Source organism: Eschrichtius robustus, chromosome 5 (genome assembly GCF_028021215.1).
Source record: "Eschrichtius robustus isolate mEscRob2 chromosome 5, mEscRob2.pri, whole genome shotgun sequence".
Taxonomy (NCBI): domain Eukaryota; kingdom Metazoa; phylum Chordata; class Mammalia; order Artiodactyla; family Eschrichtiidae; genus Eschrichtius; species Eschrichtius robustus.
In genome coordinates, this window is record NC_090828.1 from 42,800,211 (window position 1) to 42,827,579 (window position 27,369).

The 27,369-nt window shown below is 35.6% G+C and overlaps 1 protein-coding gene and 1 long non-coding RNA gene across 3 annotated transcripts in view; one reads left to right on the forward strand and one right to left on the reverse strand.

Moving 5' to 3' along the window:
• The window catches only part of TMEFF2 (transmembrane protein with EGF like and two follistatin like domains 2), a 246,466-nt gene that overhangs the window by 170,093 nt on the left and 49,004 nt on the right, over positions 1–27,369 (forward strand). Inside the window, exons 6-7 of the mRNA XM_068543848.1 lie at positions 24,790–24,938; positions 25,656–25,715. Coding sequence (XP_068399949.1) covers positions 24,790–24,938; positions 25,656–25,715 — 209 coding nt within the window. The remainder of the gene's footprint in view (positions 1–24,789; positions 24,939–25,655; positions 25,716–27,369) is intronic.
• Positions 1–27,369, reverse strand: part of LOC137764812 (uncharacterized) — a 129,296-nt gene that overhangs the window by 631 nt on the left and 101,296 nt on the right. Inside the window, exons 1-2 of one of the 2 annotated variants that reach the window (XR_011074066.1) lie at positions 24,194–24,300; positions 11,199–11,290 (exon numbers count right to left, since the gene is read on the reverse strand). This is a non-coding gene — a long non-coding RNA (uncharacterized lncRNA). Of the gene's footprint in view, positions 1–11,198; positions 11,291–24,193; positions 24,301–27,369 lie in introns of those variants that run through there. The other variant, XR_011074067.1, reaches the window with a different exon arrangement.

A 27,369-nucleotide genomic window follows, 5' to 3' on the forward strand; every position in this document is an offset into this window, starting at 1 on the left:
TACATGGAGTCCTGAATCTTACTAATCATATTTATCTTTCTATCTTTTCTCTCCATTTCATGTTCAGCCACAGTCATCCTTTAAATCAGCTTCTGGTGTACTACGGTTCTTTCAATCAGGGGCCCAGGTTTACCACAAAATCAGGAGCTAAAAAGACAGTCTTTAGGTCATCCAAGCTTTGTTCATTAACAAAATCCCAGGCCCTCTTGAGTAATTGCCTTTTTGATCTCAATTCCCACCCTGCTTTTCTTCATGTGATTCTTAAACTTTGTTTCCCAGTTTGTCACCATATTTACCCCACAAGTTATAGATACCTATAATGTGTGTTTGTTTTTGTTTTTATTTTTATCCTGAAACCAGTTAACTTAACGTATAAGTTAAATACTGAATTTTAGGAGGAAAAAAACTAGCAGATTCATTCCCTTCGAATTACAATCAATGAGATGCATCAGCAAGATACTATTAATTAAATCTCCCCTTGTTAAACTAACAACAACAACAAAAAGAAAATAGAGTATAAGTCAATTTTGTATGATTTTTGTTTGTAATATGAACTTTGATTTGTATAATACTAGGGCTTAGCTCTTTCTTTGGTGTCATTTGGGAGCTATATGGAAGCTTTTCTCACCAAGATTCAAATAGTTCTGACTGCCCGCTGGTAACAAACAAATGACAAATTCAGTTTCATTTTCTACTCAGGAAGTTAAATTAACAAAAATATTCCTAAAATATTTATATCCTCCAGGCAAACTACCCTAGGTAGTCAGCCTGCAGTCCCCATGCCTTATCTGATGCTTCTATTGGGGCTAACTCCGCCACCAGGAAAGGACTCACTCTCCACGACCCTGCCCACTTGGAGCAGATTCCCAGGACGCCCTCATTTAATCCTTTTTTCAGACCAGACTTTGAGAAACACTATTATGAAAGACGATTTATTGTATATTTTCTGGCTGATCAACAAAGGATAAGAACTGCTGGGTCTGTTTTGAAAAATGATAGTTCTCTGGGCACCCAAAATGTTTAATCTGTTTTGTCCTTCAGCTTTTACCATATACTCTCATTTTTCTTTCTCTTCAAAATTTTTTTCTTAATTTCTACACTTCTTTAAAGAGGTAGAGAACTCTGGAACCTTCAATAATCAAAATTTCTCTTTCTTCCCTTGACATCCTGCTTCACCCTATTTCTTCTAAGAGTCCTGTGATCAGTCCTCCTGGAAAGTGACTGGTAAAATAAAAGGAAGTTGAGTAAGCAACCCTTCCAATCCCAGAGTAGGATTAGTGCAATAATATAGAAAGAAAGACAGCACCTGTGTTTGGAAAGATATAGCCTCTCTTTAAGATACGAATGAGGGATATGTATTCTTGAGCTTTTTAAAATGCTTTTACAACAACTTGAGATGATCAGAAGATAAGAAGACAAATGCCTAAAAATACTATTTAATAGATAAAGGACAGGAGTCTTACACGTTTGAGAGGTCACTTTAAAACGGAACAAAAGTTAAAAAATAAAACAAGACATATATTTTGCCCTTTAAGTGTTAGCATACAATTCAATATGCTGTTGAAAGCACAGGAATGACTGCAAGTCAAATGAAGGTTATGTTATAATTGATACTCTGAATTGTTAAGGAGAAGCAAAGGTGAAATAGAATGCTTTTTATTATTTCTTTTGTTGAAATCTTATTAAAAACTTTTAATGGAATGCAAACTAGAGACCATCTTCAAGGTCTCAAGTTAGGGTAGACGTGCAGCCATTAATAGTATCACTTAATATAAACCTTTATGAAAATAACTTCCCCAACACAGACATGGGCTAACATGTTTTCTATCTTCTTTGTATTTTCTTTGCTATTTCAGAGAAAGTTTTGAGCCCAAGCAATATAAAGTACGATCATCATAATCAATCCTGATTCTGAAATATAGCTGAACATCTCCGGATTACAATTTACACTCAAAAAATAAAAACTAGTAAATAAATTTAGCATTTTAATTCAGTGGTTCTCAGTCATGCTTAAATGTTCAAACACCTGAAAATTTATGACATTCTTTGCAGATTTCCATGAAGTAATGATATTTTAATTGAGTTGAAAGAATTAGGAAGAAATTCACCTGCAGAAATATGACAGTTTGTAAATGTATGCAAGTCTCTACACATAAAAAGTAATGATTCATAACATATACTTGAGAATTAACACACACAAGGTTTTGTCTCATTTCTTATGTGCTCTTGGCTCATTCATTTTGTCAACTTATAGCAGCACATGCCACTAGACAAATTGAAGAAGCAATGGAACAAAAAAAAGGGAGGGGTGTAGGAGAAAAATTTACAAATCAGAAAAAAATCTTTTCTGTTTTTCTTAAGGAATTGGAAAAAAAGCTGTTATTATTTTATTTTAGTGGCAGAACGTCTTGATTGAGCTCCCAACAGAATTGTTTCCTAGAAGCATAGTATGAAACCTACTATTCTAGTGTGTATTTGTTCAGACACATTTCCAAAAGAGAACACTTTATATGAGCAAGCAAAAATAGCATAATTACACCAAGTTTCTTCACATTATGAAAAGTGAAGGCCTTTAAAATAATTTTCATCATGTAAAACCAATTCCCCATGTAATATTCTGATCATTTTGAACACAGTTTATATATTATTCTAATTATTTGACTAACCTTGTCTGTCCTATTGAATCACCATCTAACAACTTCGCAATGCCCTTTATTCTTAGTAAAGAAAAATGTGCAAACTTTAATACAGATACGCTATCATGAAAAGCCAATGCAAAATACAAGGACCCTGAAGAGAAAAAAAGAAACAAAGACAATATTTATAAATGCAGTATCTTGTGCATGTTATAATCATCATTTCAGAGGAAGGAAGCAATTCTGAAAACAAATTTTCAAAGCTATTTTTACACTAACATTATTTTTTTCTAAATGTACACCCATTATGGTAGAGTTATCTTTTCCTTCCTTAAGTTCAGAATTGTCAAAGTTAATTTCCTGGTATGCAGTGTGCCTTTATTTTTTGTTATTTAAATGGTTTAGCTAAAGTTAGATTAGAGTGCCCATTTATTTATACATTTGAAGCCACTGTGAGCTGAAAAGGCAAATTCTGTGTAACATATCCATGTGAAGATCCTCCCAGTACTTCCAACAATGCTTCTGATGAAGTGTGTTCAGTAATTTATTAATACTTTTTATGCTTTAAGAGTTCTAATACTAAAAGTTTAAAAAAAGGTATCATCCACTTTGGGTGACTCTCTTATACTGAAATCAAATAGTTGCCAGATGATCGTTAATGTAAAAAAGAACTCATTAAACATAATATTTTGGGATAGTAATAGTAACCATCTCTATAGTGACAAGCAGTGAAACATCAATCTTCTAGATATTTATTTACTTTTGTTTATAATGCAATTTATTTTTATAAATAAAACAAAAGTAAATAAGTATTAGCATGACAATTTCACCAGTGTTTTCCTTCCAGGAGAATTATTTCCAAGAATATTTTGCCTTAAAATAAATACCAAGCATTATAGTGATGTTGTGGGAATGTGTGTAAGGGAGAGTCACAATATTATGTAATAATATTACTATTATTGCCCTTAAAAGGAATTGGTTTGATCACATAGATACAGTGAATTAAGTAATAAGACCTTAGCATATCCTGGCTACTTCCTAAGTGCAGCAAAGTTAATTTTGCTACCTTAAAATACTGCAAATAAACCAAAAACATAATTTGTCTAAATTCACAGAAAAACTGTAATTTTGCTAGTTATGAGTTTTTTAAATTCATGACTTTGAAATGTTTAAATACTTAATTATACTTTTGCTGCATGAAAATATATTGGATCAAAGTTTCACACAGACATCATCAGAGGGCTTGAATGGGGAAGGGCAAGAGGGGAGAAAGGAAAGAGAAGATCTAGCACCACTCCCACCTCCCCGCATCTGGCACTGCCAAGCTGCAGGATGCCAATTCAATAGGACAGAGTCAATCAAATCCCCTTTTAAATAGCGATTGAAGAAAATAAAACGAGAGGAAGAAAGACAAGTACACTAGATTAAATGCTCAAAGATAAGTGCAAATAAATGAAAAATGCTTGCAAAACTGAGAAGGAAGGAGAACCAGGAAGTGGATATTTATGGTATCTTAATGTGTAAGGGTAAAAAGAAATTAAGTATACTAAGGATAAGCTAAATCGAAGGGAAAATGTTGAACCACTTTAACTTTTTGCTGAGTAAAAAGTCCAACACAGTTATATAGAATTTTTTTCCTGGCTCTCTCAAATGACTTTACCAGTTAGAAAGAATATCTGTTTATTGACAGAGAATAGAAACCTAAGGCTCAGAGAAACGAGAACTGCCTCTAACAGAGCTTGCATTTTAACAGGCTCCGATAAAACTTATCGTCCTCATAGAATCAAATAGTACAAATTCCCCCAACCGGTGTCCTCCTCTAGTCCCTTGCTCTCATCTGTCAACAAGCCAGAGGCCTGTTCTCTCAGATGAGCTTGTCATCTTAGGCAGCAGTGAGGAAAGTGAGGAGAGGAATAGGTTTGGTGAAGGATTAGGGTAAGAGGTGAGAGAGAGTATCAATCCTGACCCCTAGGCTTCTGGCTTTCCCACTTGGTTAATGTAGGTGCCAATTACTGAGGTGGGAAAACCGAAATAGAAGTAAATTTCTGGGAAAAGAGCAAGAGTTTAATTTTTAAGGTCAGTTGACGGTGCCTAGGAGGCACCCAAGTGGGTGTGTCAAGTAGGCAGTTGGATTCTAGTGGTTGAATTCTAGTGGATGCTAGCCTAGAGAAACCAATTTGAGCTTGTCAGACTGAATAGAAGAGATTGCCTAGAGAAAGACTATAAAGAGAGAAGAATGGGGAAATTAGGACTGAGCTTTGAAGAGCACCAACTTGTAGAGTGTGAGAGAGAGAAAGAGACATTAAGTAGGCTGAGAAGGGGGAGCCAGAGAAGTCCAAGAGAAACCAGGAAAAGTGAAAAGAAGCAAAGAATGGTCAACAGAGTGGATGCTCTAACAGCTGTAATCAGGTCACCCAGGCCTCATCCTTTCTCCTCTGTATTGATACATGGTCTTTGAACTGATCTCCCTGCTTCCAGTCTCCGGCTCTCCAGTCCATTCCCATTACTCCTGTTACACTTCTGCTTCCATTCTTCAAAGCTCTCTGAGCCTTCACAGTAAAGTTCAATGTCCTCTTCTGCTTCCATTCTTCAAAACTCTCTGAGCCTTCACAGTAAAGTTCAATGTCCTTAGCAGGTCCCAGATCTGCCTCAGGATCCGGCCTCACCTCTTCAGCCTCACTCTACTACTTTCCTGGCACACTGGGACCTCCAGGTCTACTAAGCCACCTGCAGCTCCTTGACCAAGGCTTCATGTCTCTGTGCTTGGGCACAAACTCTTCCCTCTTGCTGGAAGATTTATTTGTCTCCCACACCTGTGCCCAACCATGTCCTACTCAACCTTCATTCCTCCTCTGCGAAACCTGGACACTCCACCATGCCCAAGCTCAGTTAATCTCAGCCTTGCCTCTGCTTCTAAATCAGCTCTTTGTGATGAATTTTTGTCCCTTGTTCTTCACTCTAGGTAGCGTCCCGTTCACCTTTGTATCCCCAAAACCAGTGCTTCCACATGTCAGATGTTCAGCACGAATCTACTGAATAAATGACTGAACGAACGAGTACACCAAAATTCTGCCTTTTGTAATTTCTTCAGAGCTTTTTGCCATGCTGCTTTATTGTTACTTATTTGGAAGATGTAATATTTAGAAATGCTAAAGAAAATATAACTTAGTTTCTTTTTTTTCTCCCTCCAGTTGAGGAAAGCACCTTTTGGACGCTGAACCTCATTCACTGGCTGAAATAGAGGAATGTCCCAATTTCACTGAACTTCTAATAACTAGCTTGTAAAAGAACATAGGGGAAAGTATGAAAGGCTCTGGGATGGACTCACAGGGTCCTAGGTATATTTCACTGATTGAGAGCAGGGTCTCAGGCTAGGAGTATCAGTGTTTCACAGTTCATGTCTCAGTTGATGAGGCATGGGATTAAAATCAAATATTAGTTATTTGATTGAGTGCCACATGCAGATAGTTTCCTGAGAATTTGGGGTTACCATGGTCAAACTGTAGTGTTCAAAGTGATTCCAAGAGTAAATGAACCTTGACCAATATAATCTAATTATGAATTGTTAATAAACAAAGTTAGGTGTGTATTCACTAGGTAATTAGACTATGTTGAATTGAAATGAGAGTCATCCCGTTCAGTTCCTTGTAGCCTGATACCTTTGTATATTTCTAATAATTTTTTTCTAACAGAGTTAATTTAATCATATCTCAATTCATGGGATTCTGTCATGTTTGGTCCATGCACAAGTTCTTTCTTATGATGTGGCCACCCCTCCAAAAATTGGTAGCATCATCGTTCTCCATTTAAAGTAGTCTTTAGAATTTATAAGTCAAAAGTGAGTATTTTCCTGTGTGACTTAAGGTCTGGTATAGATATATTGGCTCATTTCTGTACAGTCCTTATATATAGCGAACATTCATTTTCAGTGTCATGTCCTGTGAAACTTTTTATTATCTCTGACTGCAAGCATACACTGCAGTTAGGTTAGGCTGACATAGTGATTGCTTGAACTATGGCACTGTGTTATGGTATAGTGAGACAACACCAACGTTTTGTGACACTGGCATTATGCTTCAAGGAAAAGAGGATGGACCCGAGTCTCTCAAGCTGACAGCTCTGGCTCCACTTTCCTGTATATGATACCAAGTAAAATGGTGTGTACCTTCTCATAGAAAGGAGACATCTTCTAAATGTCACACTTATTGTTCAAAAGGCTTGAGCTACTTAAGTGAACACCATTGTTTTCTGCATATACATTATTCTTTTAAAGATATAGTAGTTCTTTTATTTAGTGTTGATTGTTTGAACAAGATTCCTTCAAAGTGTATTATATTTAACAGGCTTGTGTTTCCTGCTATTTAAAAACATTACCAAAGGATGATCATTTTTTAGCCTTTAAAAAATAGACTACAAATTGTGCGATTTAGCTACAGCTTTGGTCTTTAATCGTAAATTCTTTCAAAGGGGCACACATATTGCAGAATATGTAGCCAAGTGGAACAAGTTCAGAATTAGCATCTAAAACCCTGTAACTGTTTTAGTCCTTACCAGCCTGGCAAAGAAAGCATCAATGACAGCCTCGAGAATGCCATGCGACCATTTTAATGTCCCTCTGTCAACAAAAATATTCTAACGACAAGTCACAGCTATAAATTTTAGAGGTAATTTTTATAAATTATTTTTGTAGATAAAACTTTATAGAGCGACATATAGTCCAATCCCTAATATTAACTAACCACCACCCTAACAGCATGCTGTCTGCCCAGGCACAGCATGTGTATTAGGAAAGCAAAAGAGCATTGCTGCCTAAGAAATCTTGCTAAGCAAAGGGAGGTACTGTCTGCTTTGCATTCGCTTTCCTTATTACCCACACATACTGCAGAGCATACCCTCTGACTAGTAGTCTCCAGAAACCATAGTCAAAATAAAAACAATGCCTGGGAAAAGGCAAAACCTTTCACTTCAAAATGTATACGCAATATTTAACATGTCTTCTGATTCCAATTCGTGATTTAGTAATAGCTGCATATAAACCATAAATTGATATACATTTTCTCCTTGTTCTATCTAAATATCTGAATCTACAGACAGCACTTTCAACCAGTACAGGCCCATTTATTCAGTTTTCAGTAGCTGCTGCTGCATCTTTGAAATGAAATAGATCTGTTGATACAAGTATAATTGGAAGTTAGATCAGAATGATCAAATGATCAAATTACTTAAATTAGACACATAATGAATTGCCTAAAGATGAAGAAACTGCTTGATTGGCAAAGGCTTACAGCAGACAGTAACCTTCAATCATTTCCTACCTCTGCAGTAAACACTGACTCATATTTTGAAGGATAGGTGATATAAAGGATAGTAATATCAAAGGTTGGTACAAATTAAATAATCATTAAAAGAAACAAGACTGATTGAGTTTTTGTTCAGAATAAGAAGATTCTGACAGATAGGAAGTCTAAATCATTTTGAGCATCTCAATGGAAAAAAAAAAAGGAAGATAGAAGTGGCATAATATGGATTTCAGTGCCCCAAATGTACATAGATAATGAAAAGGCAGATTGTATGCACTGCATGTAACCAGGGACTGTCGAACTGTGGGGACTTTTACCATTCATACTGATTATTGAACACTGATCCTTAGGACACGAAATTCATCATCATGTTTAAAATAACCTCGTCCACGTAACAGGGAGATTTAGTCCATTTTCTTTTCAGTAATTAAATACCAAAATGTCTAATAACTTGTACATGGTAAGCACTCCATTTATTCAGCAAGTATTTATTGCACACCCACTACGAGCTAAGCATTTAACAAAAATTAATAAATATTAATTTTACATAAGAATGAAGAAATGCTTTTCTTGAAAATTGAAGCAAAATAATATGACTCCATCAACTATATAATTCAAATCAAAACTTTGTCACAGGGGATGGTGGTGGGATGAATTGAGAGATTGGGATTTACATGTATACACTAATACGTATAAAATAGATAACTAATAAAAAAGAGATTAAAAAAAACTTTGTCTAAACTACTAAAATATAAACATATTTTTAAGTCAGAAATTTATTCATTTATTTACTCATTTATTCAACAAATATTTATTTAGTGTTTATTAGGTGCCAGATATTGTTCTAGGCCTGAAGAATATAACAATGAACAGAGCAGACTAAGTCGCTTTCTACATGTAGCATATATTGAAGTGGAGAAAACAGACAATTTAAAAAAATCAAGTATGTGATATAATGTCAGGATTCAGAAATAGAAGCGCTGATTTTGATAGGGTAGTCAGGGAAGGCTTCTCTGAAAAGGTCATATTTGAGTCATGCAAATATCTGATTTAAGAGCACTCCAGACAGAGGGAACAGTAAGTGAAAAATCCTGGTGCCACAAGCATATTTGGTGTGTCCTCAGAACAGTAAAAAGTCCAGTGTGGTTGGAGCATGGAAAGGGCGGAGAAGACTGATAGGAAATGAAATTGAATAGGTAGCCAAGGGCCAGATCATGTAGGGCCTCATAAACCATGGTAGGAACCATCGAATTTATCCTACAGTCCATGGGAAGACTTTGCTGGGTTTTGAGCAAGGAAATGATTTGATCTCGTTTACGTTTTTATTTATTTATTTATTTATTTAACGTCTTTATTGGAGTATAATTGCTTTACAATGGTGTGTTAGTTTCTGCTGTATAACAAAGTGAATCAGCTATACATATACATATATCCCCATATCCCCTCCCTCTTGCGTCTCCCTCCCACCCTCCCTATCCCACCCCTCTAGGTGGTCACAGAGCACCACCGAGCTGATCTCCCTGTGCTATGCGACTGCTTCCCACATAAGCTCACTTTGTCCCAGCTTACCGTTTTTAAAGCATCACCCTGGCTATTCTGTAAACTGACTCTAGGGAGGCAGGGTAGAAACACAGAGAGCAGTTCAGAGGCTCGTTCATTTCCCTGGTGATTTGGAGTAGATGCACACTAATCTTTAGCTGTTTTTTTAATTCCTAGCATCTTAGTGTCCTAACTCTGGATTAGCCTCTATTTCTTTCCTATGTCAGAGGAGAGACTTTTTAATTTGTATGTACTTTTACTAATTTTTCTATACTTTGTCATTCCAATTTATATACTGATAATTTTTCTCAGTACAATATTTTAAATCTCTTATGATCCAAGTTACTCTTTGATCTATATGAGTATGAATACAAAGCTAAAGTCACCCCAGTTCTTTCCAGATATAAATATATTTTTAATTATATTGTTACTTTTGATTAGAACTTTACATTTAAAAAGTATTTTTCAGATTAGAAAAACCCCAAATTTAAGAACAGACCAGTTCACTTATTTAGGGCTGGCATGTTATCAGGGAAAACAGAGCTTAAACTCCAATTCATGTTCAGGGGCCCCTGACTGATACAACATCTGGATGAGTAATGAAAGCATCTTGTATGGTTTGTTGGTATTAGTCTCTTTGGTGCCTTGATATGAGTCTGATAATGATCTCAGCAAGCCCCAAGTCTGCCTGCCTGACAGCTGTCAAATCTCGGTAGATCATTCGTGAGCTAGAAAGATATAGACTACATGCTATTCAGTGGCATAAACAGAAGTTATCATCCAATGACTTTAAATTGTAATCAACTATAGGCTGATTTATTTAAATAGAATTTATGTTTTTTATATGCTCATTCATAGTGTGGAACATAAATGTACTTATTTTGAAAAAAATAAAAGATAATATGTGATAATAAGAAATATTGTTTTGAATTCAAAGAAATTATAATTTAGGTTGCTTAAGATAGAAGACTGGCAACTTATGAAATGGATGGGTAGAATGGGTAAGGATAAATTAAATCCCTAACATAGACTGTATGTAATATATAGTCACCATAAAGTTAAAAATATTGCCAAGTTTCAGATAATAACTTAATGATAGCCCCAGTATTTGTTATAGTCAATAGCTTGTTGATTTTTCCTCTTAGAAAAGTTCAAAATAGTTTTTTTTACAAAACATAATGTATTCCTGTAGTGGCCACATACTATTAGTGAAAGAAAAGTCCACACTTGATTATGCAGCTTCAAAAGCCTTCTGAGATGAAGCCAAGAGCAGGACCATTTTGCACGGCCATGCTTAAGAACAGAAATGCGGATATATCTTAACTAGAATAAAAAGAATAGCACCGTTAGCGAGTAACTCTAGCATGAAAAAATAAATGAGAGCAAAAGAATTCAATGTGGCTTTATGCATGTTGCTACACGTACGTTTATCTAAAATCTATAAATTGAGTTTGTTTCTATTATGTTTGAGAGTACAAGTAGATTCATTTCTCATTTCATGTATATTGTCTCTGCATATAAATACATCTTATAGACAATATATTAAAAACATGCTTTTCTACATTTTTATCAAGAATTTTGAACCTTCCCATGTTCTAAATAGCAAGCTTCTCTGCTAGATGGTAAGCTCCATGAATGGCAGGGGATTTTTTTCCTAAGTACTGTTGACTGAAAAAAAATACACAACCTGAAAGTTGAGAATTATGTTATTCGGTGGCCTTACCGAGGACTGTAGCCCAGAAGAAGCCTCTCAGATAGCTCTGAGGAACTGTTCCAAAGAGGTAAGGGAGGAGCCAGGAAACATAGGAGCTTTTGCTGAAAAAACAAACAAACAAACAAACACATGTTGAACATCAAAAGATGATGGCTAATCACAAAAAAAAAAAACAAACCCAGACATCTCCAGTTAATGATTTTAGTGCCTTTTTATGTATGGGAAGATGCAAGAGTCTGGTCTCATTGAGATTATTCTTTTGATATATGTCTTAACTATCTAGGGCCAGTATGTTATTTTTCTCCGCCCTGAATTCCACTCAGGGAGCACCAGTAGGGGCGGCTGCCATGGCTGATAGCTTGATGGTGGGCAACATTAGTTGTTTATCGGAGTGGCAGGCAACATTCTTTGTTTATTGAAATGGCAGGTAATATTTTTTTGTCCACTGTACTTAGATTGTATACTTGGCTTAAATATCTGAAGAGAGAGAAAGCAATAAAAATATAGAGAAAAGTAAGGAAGATGTGAAGGACAGAGATAACAAGGACTAGAAAAAATAGGAGTAGGAGTGAATGCACTTATTTTCAGCATTACTCAGTACGATGATATTCTTAGAATTTCCAAGAATGTGTAATATTTCTGGAAAATCAGATAAATAAGCTAATGGTTTCTGTATTTTGAAAATTATATAAAGTTAAAAATTATTAAAATCTATAGGACAATGCCAAATATCTCATCTTTAAAATAGAATATACTGGAGATGTTATCTGTTAACAGTTTCTTTTTTAAGCAAAAAAAAAAAAAAAAAGGAAGAAAGAAAAAGAAAGAAACGTTAGTCTTGTACTTCCAAACAGGGCAGAAAAAAACTCAATTTATAGATTTTAGATAAATATGCATGGCAAATAGTCTTTTTATCCAACTGATCAAAGCTTATTTGCAGTTGATTAATCAGGTGTAGGTGGAAAGGTAATATAGTGATGGCCAACCTGGAATGGACTCTAGACCAATTTAATACAAGATGAAGAATGAACTCTTCATGAGCATGGGAAGCAACAGAACCTGCTATGCACCAAATATCATATGAAGTTATTTTCATTTGTTCTCCACTCATACCCTCAGACAACCTTTAGAGGTAGGTATTATTATGAGCTAAGAGTTATCTCCCACATTTTATGAATCAGTCAACTAACTTGCAAAATTAAGATTTTTAACTCAATGGCATATGATCCTGCAATCCCACTCCTGGGCATATATCCGGAGAAAACTATAATTCAAAAAGATACATGCACTCCAACGTTCATTGCAGCACTGTTTAAAACAGCCAAGACATGGAAGCAACTTAAATGTCCATTGACAGAAGAATGGATAAAGAAGATGTGGTACATATGTACAATGGAATATTAGCCATAAAAAAAGAATGAAATAATGCCACTTGCAGCAACATGGATGAACCTAAAGATTATCATACTAAGTGAAGTAAGTCAGAAAGAGAAAGACAAATACCATATGATATCACTTGTATATAGAATCTAAACTATGACACAAATGAACTTATCTACAAAACAGAAACAGACTCACAGACAGAGAACAGACTTGTGGTTGCCAAGCAGGGGAAGGAAGGGATGGATTGGGAGTTTGGGATTAGCAGATACAAACTATTATATAGAGAATGGATAAACAACAAGGTCCTACTGTATAGCACAAGGAACTATATTCAATATCCTATGATAAACCATAATGGAAAAGAATATGAAAAAGAATGTATATATATGTATAACTGAATCATTTGCTATACAACAGAAATTAACACAACTATACTTCAACTATACTTCAATAAAATAATTTTTTTTAAAAAGATTTTAACTCAGGTCTGTTGTTCATTCAACAAGCATTTATTAGGTACAGCTAACCGGCTAAGACCCTAATAACAATATCCAAAGGTCCATGTTCTTTCCACTAAACTGTGGGGACAGGTGACACAGGACAGGATGGAGAGCAAGTGAGTAAGGCTACAGATGATGAAACAGCCAGCAACCTAGTAGAGGAAGCAGCAGCCCCAGGAAGGAAGCACTCTCAGATGACACAGAGCATGGTTGGAGCCCTGGAGAGTTAGGAATCACTGAGTAACTCACCGATTAGGACATTTAGGAAACATTGAAAAATCAGACAGAAATCCTCATTCATCCATTCTTTCATTCAACAGTTATATGTGGAATGTCTATTATGTGCAAATCACTGAGCTAGGGGCCAGGGAGGGCAGGGGAGAATGCCAAGTTCATTGAGTAGAGGCTTTAACAGAGAAGAAGCTACAAAAACGGGGAAGATGGTAGGAAAATGAGGATGTGTGCTAGATAAACAGAAGTAATAGTTAATATGAATGTAAGGAAATAAAGTATCAGAATTTTAGAACTGACCACCCTAGACATCATCTTATTTGGTCAGCTTGTTCTCCAGTAACCTGCAGCCAGATACCCAGCAGCTAGAGAGCAAGAATGCCCAAACCAGAGTCCTGACTCCTGGTGCAAGTTTCCTTCAATGACCTGACCTGATTTGCAGAAGCCTCTAGGGCTCTGGGTTCCAAACAGGAGGCATATGTTGTCATTTCTAACATGAAACAGGAGACATGAGTTTTAGGGAAAAAGAAAGATGTTTTATCATGCACACAGAGAAGAGAGTCAACAGAGGGAAGAGAATAAGAAATGATATTTAGGATTTAGAAGTTCTCTTGCTACAAGTCACCATGGAAACCACCTGTTAAAATTCTACTCCTCCTTAAAGTTCTAGTTCAAGCATCATATTCTCCCTGAAACCTTTCAAGATCCTCCAGGTAGAAGTCATTGTTTCTCCTCAGTGCTCTCAAAACACATTGTTTATGCCAACTTTGAGGACAGTTTTGTGGATACTTTTTTTTCTCATTTCACTGTGATCTCTGTTGCCAGCTGGGATCACATGAGCCATCTTGGTGTCTGTGATATTTAGCCCAGTACCTGGCACCAAGTAGATGCTCAACTACACGTACGGGGTTAGACTGAATTCAGTGAGATCCGTGATAAATGAAAATGCATGTGCCTAGGAATAAAAGACAAACAAAAACACAAAAACAGTGTGGCAGTAATAGTTGCAGACCTCCAAACACCTTTAACAAGAGGACCTTACCGGGAGTTCGCAGCAGGGAGGTATTCACACATTCTGTAACTTTTTACCTTTTAAAGCTTAATATGTTCGAGAAACTCTAAAGCATTCTTATTTCAAGGCAAAATGTTCAAACACTTCTACTTAAAGTCCTTCATCCCAAGGGTTTCGGAATAGCTCACGACTATTTCTGGCTGCCAACACTGCCATACAGCCCTGTTTCAGAGCATCAAAACTCACTGGCAACACTGCAGGAAGTCAATGAAGAACGCTGGCTTGGCCTGTAAACTAAAATGCCACCATGTGTTTGCAAGTTTAACATTTCAGTGGCTGAACAAGTAAGATGAGGAGAGAGAGAAGGACGGAGATGATTCCCTTCATATAACAAACTCTACTTGAAAGTCATTTTTATATAGACATAAACAGTTGTTATTTACAAAGACACATTTTAGTCTACTGGAATTTCTCCATGCTCATATTATTTTTTTCAAATGTGGTTTAAACAATTTAGAAATAGATTATCTAGATCTAAATCGATGCAAAAAATATTTACTAAGCTTGACATTTAAGCAAAATGTCAAATCTAATATTTTTATCTTTAATTATATTTTGAAACTATCAAAAATATAACACATGTGCATCCACCACCTAGTTTTAACAAACATTTTACCATATTTATTTTTGATCTTTTCTTAAGAGACATAACATTATGGATAAAGTTAAAGGCATCTTCCTTCCTTAATCATATTTCCTACCTTCTCTTTCCAGGATTGGTATATAACATCCTTATGAATATTTTAATCATATTTTTCATTATTTCATTTCATTTAATCATATTTTTCATTATTTAATTATTCAAATAATGAAATTTATGATAGCATGTTATAATATGTATTAAATATTATTTTAAAAACAAATTTAAATTAAATTGACACTAAAATTAATAAGTGAAAGATAAAGGATGGTGTAATCATAAAGGGAGATTATTTGATACAAGTTTTAATTATGAATGTATTTAGTTCATGCCAGCATAACTTAATCAACACTTTATTTTTATACTCAATTATAACAGCATAAACTTTTGTGGACATCAGTCTGGAAAAAAAACATGTTACAAAAGCACCGAGAATTAATTTCATGAGGAAACGCTGCAAGGATACAAAGATCACCTTATTTTCCTACCTTTATATCATAAGATCAATAAAACTGACTGAAACTTGTTGGATAGATATTTTATTGTTCCCATTTATCACCCATCATTTATACACACACACACACACACACACACACTTTCTCACTTACTGCTCTTAGCTCCCTGAGAGCCAAGGAGTAAAGGAAAACACATCAGGTCTTAAGGTGACATTACCTAATAAAAGGAGATATGCCGTATCATCAAGTAACACTACCTTTTTTCTTTGAAAAGAATTATCATGAGTGTCCTTATAGGAAACGAAATAAAAATTAAACAGACAAATGAAAACCACCTGAACAATGTAATGGACAGTGTTTTCAAACTAGCAATTTTACCACAATGCAGAGTTATTTTTCATCTACTGTTTCTTATATCTCATGGATAAAATCCAAGGGCATGATATGAAATTGCAGCTTTCTGGAAAATCTAGACTGTAATGATGTTCATGCATATTTACTCCTGAAAGTCCTTTGGCAAATGAAAGCATACCAGAGGACCAGTTTGTAAAATATAAACATGAAGCCACCCCACTGGCTGAAGTGGGTGTGGGAATCCCACAGCTGGTCCTAAAGGAAGGTGCTAAAACACTCAACATGCACTGTGACAGAAAGGAGTGAGTGGGAATTCAGTCTATCACGTTATTCAAATGAGATTTTTTCATTATATTATTTTTCCTTCCAACTTTTTATCCTGGGGTTTTCATGCTTTCTGACTCTGTTGTGTACTAAGACCCATCTAGTCAGAGCAACCGTGCTTCTTAGTAATCAGAGAGTCACCCTTGGTTATTGAATATGTTTTCCAGCCTAATGAGCGAGAGCATACACATGATGCTAATGAGGGATTTTTGCTTCAAGATACTTTTTAAAATGTGTATGAGTAAGAAGAATTGTTTACTCAGATTATTTTAAGATGTAAATGCAGCTGCTTCAAAAAGGAAAAAATAATCCTGAGAAAAATGCAACTGTGATATATGAAAATGGATCACGAGCTCAATCCTGCTTCAACTGCATCCTGTATACTGAAGAGGGGCGTGGGAGCGCTCGAGGCCTCGGAGGGAGCCTTGTTTGCTCTCCAAAGCAGTGGGCACTAATCGTAGCTGCTGCCACAGTCCTCATCAATCAGTCCTGGAATCAGGCCAGGTGTATGTGAAAAATCCAAGGAATAATTCTCTACACCACAATTAAGGGTGCTTACATGATATCTACATCATGATAGAACCCTGTTTGCCTCTGTCCCAGTAGCAACGAAAGAAAATTCTCCCTACCAGGAGAGGAAAAACTGCCTTCCTGAATCCCACATGCAGCTGCCACCCTGAGCCTGGATTCTCTTCTCTTACGTTTCCGATTTGGAACAGAACACAGGTCAGGAAAAAAAAAAGGAGGAAAGGGTAGAGCAGGAAATGCATAGGGGTGACATTTTTTACCTTAGTGCTTTGCTACAATGTGCCTTAAGTATCAAGCCACTAAGCCCTATTGATTCTTCCTTCGAGTGACTGCCTCACTCTTGAGCTTTCCTTTGCTAGTCCCTCTAGCTGACGGTGACAGCCTGGTGACTAGTCGCCCTGCCCACACTCCACTGCCACCTAATCTTCCTAAAGCACGCCTTTCATCACGTTGACTTTCTCATCACCCTGTGCTCAGAAAGCTTTCTGGACTCCCCACTGACTAGAAGATAAAGGCCACTCTTTGGACTGGAATTGAGGCCCTTTATAATCTGTCTATAGAGTGCTGGACTCGGCCACTTTTATTGGGAAGAGTTCATTTCAATCAGACTGATTTGTTCCTGTTCCCCAGCACCCGGTGCCCTGCCTGCCTCCACACACTTCCCCATGTCGTTTCTTCCATCGCAATTCTGTTAAATCCTACCCATCTTTTGAGATAGTTCAGCTTCCATGGTTTCCTCCCTACCTTGTGGGCATTAAACCTGGGAGTCATGTGTAAGTTGGAGCTAAGTGCCTGGCACTGGGGGCCCCTCCAGACTTTCATCTCCTTTCTCACCACTCCATCTTGGTTTTACTTGATGAATCAGTCCTTCTGACTTCTCCACTATTGATGTTTTTCAATCAGTGCATTTAATCACCTGTTCCTGTCACCTGAAACCACACACATATCACCTGAAGCATGTAGAGGAATATGTGTCACTGAAGCATGTACATTAAACAAGAATATTAAACTCCTTAGAATGGAATAAAAGAGAAAGAGAAAAAGGGTGTGGCTGAGATTTGTCAGTAGGCTGTGAAAGCTATCTGCCTTAGAAAGAGCTAAGGAACTTGTTTAAAATGTTGATTTCTGAGTCCCATCCCAGATGTATTGCATCAGAATTTCTCATGGCGAATCTTACACACACTAAATTTGGAAAATCTCTTAGTCTTAGAGGGTAGGAAAGAGTATTTACTATGATTACAACTCATCACAGCTGCACATCAGAATCACATTTTGTAGCATTTTTGACAACTGCAGTTACCTTGACCTCATACCAGACCTCCTAAGTGAGAATCTTTGGGTTGGCACCCAAGGTCAAAATATCCCACAAGAGGTTTTGTTCTGCGTCCAGGATTGGAAACCACTAAGCCAAAAGTTAATGACGACCAATATTTATTAGGTAATTACAACTTCTAGAAATAGTGTTAAGCAGTTTATGTACATTTATAAACGATTTTCATAGGTTTGGAGAAGTTAAATAACTAGTCCAATGCCATACAACTAGTAAGTGATCAAGCCTCTGTTAAACACAGGTCTATTTGATACAAAACTCCAAACTCTAAACTCATTCCCATCTACCTTTATTATTTTAGACATTATTTTAATACATGGCCGTCAGTCTCTTTGCCTGGAATCGTTCCTCCTGTTAAATATGTGATTCTGGTTTTGAAAGTTCTGACATCACCTAGGGGAAGGGTTCCTCAGCTTAGTTTCCCTTCGTTCACACACCCATTGACTGGCTATCTGTAGTTCTAGACATTTTCTCAAACCTTTCCATCTAATAAGCCAATTTCTATGCTTTAATCCTTATAAAAAGATAGATATTAATAGCAACTGAACTTTTTCCATGTACAAGAGAAGCCTGGTCCCCTTCACTGTAATCCTAGGTTACATGTCTGGAGAAGGGCATTGCTCCTTCCTCCTAGGTTTCGAAACAAAAAGGATTGCCGTTCTCAAATTAAAAAAAAAAAAAACTATTGGCCCAAGCTTACATATGCCACCTGAGTAACAATATGGTAGACTTCCTCACCTTACCTCTCAGTCAACACTCTTCCACCCTTTGTATAGAGAGTTTAACTTTTCAATGAATTTTCACATCTCTTACCTTATTTTTTCCCCACAACTCAGTCGTTCCTGAATTGTAGCTTCTTTACAGGTAAAATACTTATAATCAAATTCCATCAAAAGGAGTGACATGAAAATTAATGAGTAAATGGATTTAAAGTATCACAGGAGTCTTGAGTGAAAGGTACACACTGTTTTTACTGTTACTACTATAATGCAGCTCACCCATTACAGTTCTGACGGAGAACACTGACAGCAGCTCTGACCTCATTTACTGGCCAGGCCAGAAGGGGTCTGCATCGTAACCTTAGAGACAGACAAGCTCCAGGAAAACAAACCAGTCAAGGTCCAAAACAACCCCGAAACCACCGTCACTGCCATGCAACTGAGTGCTTTAAAACTGATTAGGAATGTTGTATGGTCAAAATTCTGAATGGACATCAGATCAAGAACCTTGGGAGAGGAATAAGTGACAGGCATGTTTGATAGATGAAACAAAATCTAGTGAAATTAGAGGGCAGCCACAAACCAGACACATGAATAAGTAATTTGCTACCTGGCAGCGTCTGCCTCCTCACACTCTGGTGGATGACAAGACATTCTTAAATACACGGGAAAGGCTTATTTAACTCATTTCAGAACATTCTTGGAAGAGGCATTTCAAGAGAGGCAGGGAATTAAATTAATGTCAAATCCCCCAAAATATTCATGAAATAATTATAAATGTATGTGAGTTTTACTTCCTATAATTTAGATTCTTCACTCCACCAAGTGGTCTTTTAAACTTATTGGATATTTCTCTTCTTTCTTACAATTCGGAGAGCTAAGGTTTTCAGTCAATGTTAATTTTCTGTGAAGGATTTTCAGAGGGGAGTATTTTCACATAGAGACCCCTGAAATTATTATTTTCAAGTAGGGCTGATTCTTTTTCTTTGTAGCCTAGAAGAAAAGAGATCTATGTAATCGCAGTGTCAAAGTGTCAAAGGACCGAGATAGGTTGAAAAAAAGAAGAAAAGAAAAGAAAACACAAAAAACCTTAAAGGCGTCCATGCAGTTCTCAGCCTTACAAATCCTTGGCTCACATAAAATACTTGTGACATGCTGTAATTAACTAGTTACTCCTCTCAGAATGAATAATAATGCAATTATTTGCCAAAAGCAGGGAAGAAGGGATAGTTTCTGTTTTTAAAAATGTTCGCCTTTCATTTCTGTAGAAAGCAAAACCCTGGATTAGTTTACATAAGCTGTGAAAGCACAGAGTGACCTGCATTCTCACTATTACACTATATGATAATTGTCACCTTTTTATCAGAGCCTTATACTTTTCAATGGTTTGAAACAGTACTAAACTGACAAGTCAGGACCACATTCAAATTGTATTGGTTCTTAAAAACAGCACCCAAACACCACAGAATGTAAGTAGTAACCTGGCTGGTGAAAACATCTTTTTGTAATTGGACTTCCATGTCATTGAGGAGGCTAAGGGCTAGCGAGGGTTCTGTTTCCTTTGTCTGTGCAGACACAAATAAAAGGAGGAAGGTGAACCTTAGTTCTTCAAGGTCCTTCTCCTTCCTTAGAGATTCCATGTGCCAAGTAACACAAGGTTAGGTGAGAGTTTATCTGAATATATCACTGGTTCTCTCTCCTATGTGTTAATGTCTAGACAATGACTGTTTTCTTTAAATTTTTCCAACTCCATCCTGCCACAATTTCAGTAATTCATTCAGCAAGCATTTATTAAAGCCTTGCTATGATGCACTGTACTAGGTACCAGGAATTCAAAGGTAAAAAAGACACATTGCCCTTGAGAAGGTTGTAGAAAAGTAAAAATATGAACTAGAGAGTAGGCACATTAACAGTGGAGTAAATGCCACCAGGGAGCCCCCTCTCCACACACACATACACAAATTCATCCACTGATATAAAGACACAAAACCCTGCTGCCCCATGAATATGAACTTCCAAAACTTTTTTAAAAGTTTTGAAGCAGAGACTTGGATTTAGTGCTAAAGCATAACAATTTTGTAATTTCAGTAGAGTCAGCTGGAATGTGTTTGTATGTATATGTGTGTCTGTTTGTGTGTGTTTTTATGTGGAGCCAACTTTATATAGAGTTTCATTAAGGATAAAATGTTCTGAACAATTGATGCCTTAAAGAAACAGATTAATTTAACATGTGTCAGTTACTCATTCTAATACCAAGTGTTAGCTCAGAATTTTTTAAAACTAATATTCTCTGATATATCCTCATGACCCTATGATACTAAAAAGCCTGGATCCCTTGTTTGGGAAGACAGAGACTGAGTCAGTGTTATTTAAGTTCATAAAATCATGATAAATATTCCAAAAGTAGACACAGCCTTGTTTTTTCAAGCCCTGTTCACCCAAAGCATTCATTTAATTAGTTAATATTAGGCATTTGGATCTTTCTTGTTTTTCATTGTACTGAACAGTATGTAGAACAGTGCAGGCTTTGGCATCAGACTGCCTATATTCGAAATTAGGTTCTTCCGCATACAAGCTGCGTGACTTCTCCAAGCCTACATATTCTTATCTGTAAGCTGGAGATGGTAAAAGTAACTACCTCATAGAGACAGAAGGATGAAAGGAGTAATAACATATAAAGCACATAACACTAGGACAGGCACTATCATTAAATAAGCTAGTATTATTATCATTATCCTCAAATTCAATTGAATATTCATTTGATCTCAGTGAGGACATTTAATATTTGCCAAGAAAATTATTTAGCTACCCTATGTCTATTTCTATGGCAGTAGAGTGATGAGAATTTATATTAATTTTATCCTTTCTTTAAAAACATAAAATCATGTTTCTGTATTCATTCGTTTCATTTATGTATGTACTGAAACCACAGTTATTGAAAGTTTAGTGTGTGAAAGGTATTGGGCGGGACAGGGAACACAAAGATGATTTAGCCACTACTGATAAAAATCAAGATAGACTTACAGTTGGAGACCATGGTCCTGAAATCTTGCATGGTTTTCTAATGAATTAAGCCTAATAAACTTAGGTACAAAAAATATATAGTAAGCAAGGATCATATAATCAGAGTTCATTGGTCTTTCATAAACGTAGAAATGGTAGGTCTTTGTAAGCCAGTCCCAACGTTTCCCTTTCCCTAAGCTACATAATTTTAAAGCCATTTCAGCAATCAATGAAGCTTTTTCCACTTATTCAAAGAAAGAAAAATATTCTTCACAGACTTCCAATTTCCAATTGTTGCTGAAATTCATGAGCAAATTTATTATACTCATGCATTTATTTAATATATGCAAGGCCCAAAGAGGAGGGAGGAAGGAGGAGGTATGATAACACTATACAGTAGAGAAAAAGATAATTATAACCCATGCTTTCCTAAAGCTTATAGCCCAGCAAAACTCCATCTTGCTTTCACCTGAAAGAATCTAGGTCCTCCTTTTGAGATGAGAATAGAAATGCCAAATGTCTATACTTTTATCTTAGGCATTTCCTGAAAGGCTTTATGTGAGGCAGTAAGAATAAGGAATTTCCAAAGGGGAAACAAACCTTAAAAGGAGATCCCTGAATGAGCAATGCTAGAAAAGGAAAGGGAAGAAGATGTCGGCATCAAAAAGTCTGTGGGACTAAGATCAGATCCGTCAAACTGAAAAAAAAAAAAAAGCCACCTGGAAAAGGAAGATCTTGTAAGATATCCTGAACAATTGTTTAATCTGGCGCTATGGCTTAATTAAGTGAATTCTTCACTGAAACGTTGAATCTGGCCAGTTCAATTCAATCAGATTTTCTCTTTCCATCTCTATTCTCATTTCACCATTTTGTTATGATTACCACATGGATTTCTGAATTGCCAGTCATTTTTTGTCGAGATTATATATGGTGTACGTCCCTGAATTTCTTTGTATTCAATTTGGAGACACCTGAAAAGCCCTTGATATCTTACATAGTTTACTCCAGATGGACAGAGGTTCTCACATACCTTCCTCTCTGTTCTGCTGCTGCTAACAGATAATTATTTCAGTGTCTTTCAAGGAGATGGTCTCTAGAGTCTAACACAACAACAGTCAAAACCTAAACTGTCTTCAACATAAATGAAGCTGTCTTTTTAAAAATACAAAAAAGTCAGTTCCTTCCCCTCTTTATTGACTACAAATGGTTAAGGAGAACAAGCCTGAGCTACAAGTCTCTTCTCCAAATCCTTTATGAAAAGGACCAAAAGCTCTTTGAACATGCAGGAGCTCCTGATCTCAGATTTTTCAGATGCCAAGAATCAGCCAAGGAAGCAATGTCGCGATCCCAGTAGCTGTCATCATGTAGCACCATCACGGCCAAGGTAGGAACACCACTCTCAGTGACTTAAGCATGTAGACATGGTTACCATCTGTCTTATTTGTATCTAAATAAGTGAAATATTAAAAATAACCAAGTGTTCCTAAAGCAATTCTCTTACAAAAAAATATTAAATGAATTAGTACAGTATCTGCCCACACTTTTAACAGAGATCTAGGTAATTCTGATACAGATGGCTTAAAGACCACACTCTGAGAAGCACGGGTGTGTAGACAAACCCTCTCTCACTCAGTCAACAAACCGATCAAGCAGTGATTCCTAGGAAGTGAGTCTGGTGCCAGGCTGACTGCTTAAGAATACAGAATCCTAGGCTTTTCCCCTAGACTTACGGAGGCCCAGAAACCTGCTTATAAATGGCTATGTTTAAATTTTTCCGGGAAACATACACAGCCTGCAGTAAGAGGAAAGGGGTTGTATTTTACTTTAACACATCTGTCGGGGGTCCTTGTTCCACAACTTACTAGCTCTCTGACATTATGTAATATCACTGGACTGAAAAATGGCTGTTTCGAAGATTAAAGAAAGCAATGCATGTTTAGAACCCAGCACGTAGTCAGCTGCTTGTTTTTGTTATCACTATACCCTATGCTCAGCTCCAAGTAGATATACAAAACTAAAATGTGTGATTCATCACTTCAAGAAGCATATCATCTATTTAGAAAAGTAATATAAATATTAATAAAAATTTTAAATGGGTTTATATTCTAAGGCACTAACATATCTGCACACATAAACACGATATTCTGAGTGACAAAGTAGACTGTAAAATACAGAGAATTATAAGGACATAGGAAAAATCAGAAGAAGCTTGCTTTAAATGTCTAATTCTCTTAATTCAGGTGACCTAATTTTCATTAATTCACCAAATTTTTATTTCTATTAATAAAAATATTAAAATCATGAGCGATAATCAACTTATAATTATTTAAAACTGAAAATAGAAAGAGTAGTATGTATCTGGGAAAGGGCTCCGTGGGATAGACTTCAAGGGGCCCATGAAACCCCTAAAATATTATGCAGAGTTGTTTATATGAGTATAGGTATTTCTGAGGAGAGATCCATACCTTTTACTTCATTCTCAAAGGGTTTGGTGATCTCCTCAAAACGTTAAGGACCACTGAAGATTCCTGTTTAGCACATCTTATGTGTATCCTCATATATGCTGAAGAAATTTAACTCCTGATTGTATTCCAAATAATCTCCATGTGTACTTTCTCTTAAATGTCCTCTGACTCATTTTCCTCAAGCTTTCCCCATTCAAATATCCTGAGAAAAGAAGTAACACAGTAAGATTTCATTTAAGAAAATTGTAAAGCAGAGTTTCATGGCTACTTCAGCTTATTCAAATTCTGCAGGCATCAGCACGGAAGTTTATGTACATGTTTTAAAAGTTCCAGTGGCAGAGATTAACTGATGATTATTTTCTGAGTTTTCCCTTTTTATTTTTATCCATTGCTCAGTCTTTTGAATTATTTTTGATTTGTCCTACGTTTCTTTTCATCTCAGGTAGAAGAGTGAAGGAACTTCCCCTGGAAGGATAAAATTCAATTTTGCCAACTTGGCATTTTGCCAACCTAGCAATTCTTCCACTTTGTGTTTTATTTATAATGTGGTAACAACTCTATTGATGTTACACATTTTTATTTCTCTCTTCCTTTAGGTGTGTGTGCAACATTGACTGTTCTCAAACCAACTTCAATCCCCTCTGTGCTTCTGATGGGAAATCTTATGATAATGCCTGTCAAATCAAAGAAGCATCATGTCAGAAACAGGAGAAAATTGAAGTCATGTCGTTGGGTCGATGTCAAGGTAATGTTCACACCAAAATTCATTTTAAAGAATGTCTTTAGTCTTTGTGTAGAAATGAAAAGTGGAGATAACTCCTTATTAGGCAGCAGCTTCATTTTTGAAAGACAATTCTGACTTACAATGGGCAGTAAATTTTACTGCAGCAATTGTGGTGATTATAGGAGTTTGAGGGCCTATTGGCAACAGTCCATATTTTTTTCTATATAATGGGACTGTATCTTCACTTCACAGTGCCATCAACCCAGAGGCCAATATTCAGAAGATAGCAGATATACTCCTTGCACAGGGAAAAAAGAAAGTGAAAATCATTTTTAGCAAAGAATCTAAAGATTATTAGACAACCTTGAAATCAAAAGCAAATCACACCACTTTTAGGTATTGACTCAACAGAAATATTTCAAGTACATTTTTATAAGCAGTATGTACTGGAACGTTCTATTTTGTTTCTTGTTCAGAAACAAACATCTTTTTTTGTTTTTGATTGGTTATTCTTTTACCCAACTTATCTCAGTTATAACTGTGAACCTTCTCCTTGCCCTAAACCTTAGAAAGCCTATATCCTTCTATTATTCACTCTCAAACAGAAATGACCTTGTAAATCTGCTTTGTATAGAGATTGCTTAGAAATACAGTTGAAAATTCCTTAATTGTAGTGAAGATACTGTTAGAAGGATATCTAGGAAACAGTTAATCTTTATTGTTAATTTTTTAACACAGATAACACAACTACAGCTACTAAATCTGAAGATGGGCATTATGCAAGAACAGATTATACAGGTACGTAATATTTTCTACTACAAAATATGAGCACTGCTATTAAAGAGTTCTGGGGAACCACTGTTTACCATTGATCCTAAGCTGATCTTGCAAGACTTCTGACATGTGCTAGTCTTCTCTTGCTTAGTTCAAATTTTCAATAGACAAGACTGAATTTTTGTCGAAGCAAATAAGACACTTTTTTTTTTGCCACAGTTAAAGCAATTGTCAAAAATGTCAGTAAGATATAATTAACTTGTTTTGACAGTGCAAACGGTACAAACGACAAAACATTTATCAAATTAATGGGCATCAATGGAAATTAATGCAATTTTTGGCAGTATATTATAATTAATGCAAATGTTCTTGTTTGAATTTTTATAAAAGTCAACAATAAAAAAGTTTAGAAAGAAAGGACATCTATAAATAGTAATACAGGCTGTCTATTTTGATGCAAAGTTAAAAAGGTATAGGTAATTTATTTTAAAAAATAATAAAATTCTTTATTTAGAAACTAAAATGCAAAATTATACAGAGTAAAATTATACTCTGACACATGCAAAATTATAAAGCATTTAATGTAGACATGTAAATCTTATTTAGCAATTACAGAATATTATTTTGAGGAATATTTTTACCTAATATAGTTTTCCTGAGTGAGAAATAACTTATGGGTATTCAAATAAGATTTTAACAGATTCTTAAATTTCATAGAAATTTACGATAAAAAATATAATAAAAATAAAATTATTGAGGTTGATAATGATAAGCAGTTTTTTTTAAAAAAACAAGCAGTTTTCCATTTAGCTATTAAACATTTATAACTAGATTTATGGCTAATATTCAATCAAAAAATGCTTATCTTTTGAAATATGGACTACTATTCACTCTTTTTGAAATTGCACTTCCTTTAACACTATTTCTACCATTATATTTATATACATGATAAATCTTGATGAAACTTTTTAAAGTTAGTCAATCAGATGTTTTACTCATAGATACCTCAAACATTTCAGAACTTGGAAATAACAAAAGGATTCTTTTTTTTAATTTCCCATTTTTATCTTAATGATTTTCAACAACGTAAATAAAATTTTCATGTGCTAGAAGTCTAGAATTATCATGGACGATGATACATGAAAAAACATTAGCTCTATGTAGATATTGTATAGCTGTTTCCGAAGTGTCCAGGAGAGATATTAATAGGTGTTCCTTGAAAAGAAGAGTCCATGGTCAGTAGGTTTGGGAGGAGTCCAGATAAACAAATGAATTTTTTACCCAAAACTCTTCATGGCTCTTATATGCACTGTAAAATTTTTAAGAGATGTGCATCTTTTATTTATTTAATGTTTTTTATGTTTTATTGTGCAGAATTTCTAATACATACAAAATACACACAAATGTAGGGGTATATAGTAAAATGAACCCACATGTACTCATCACTCAAACTGAGTAACATCAACCCATGGCTAACCTAGCCCCATCCCCACACCCATCTTTCTTCACTTTCAAAATATGTGGAAATAATTCCAGAAATTATGTTATTTTATTCACAAATACTTCAGCTTGCATCTCTAAAAGATTAACCCTTTTTAAATAAAATTGTCATTATCACACCTAAAATAATTATGAATAATTCCTAATAATACATAGCTTTTATCAAACTTATTCGATG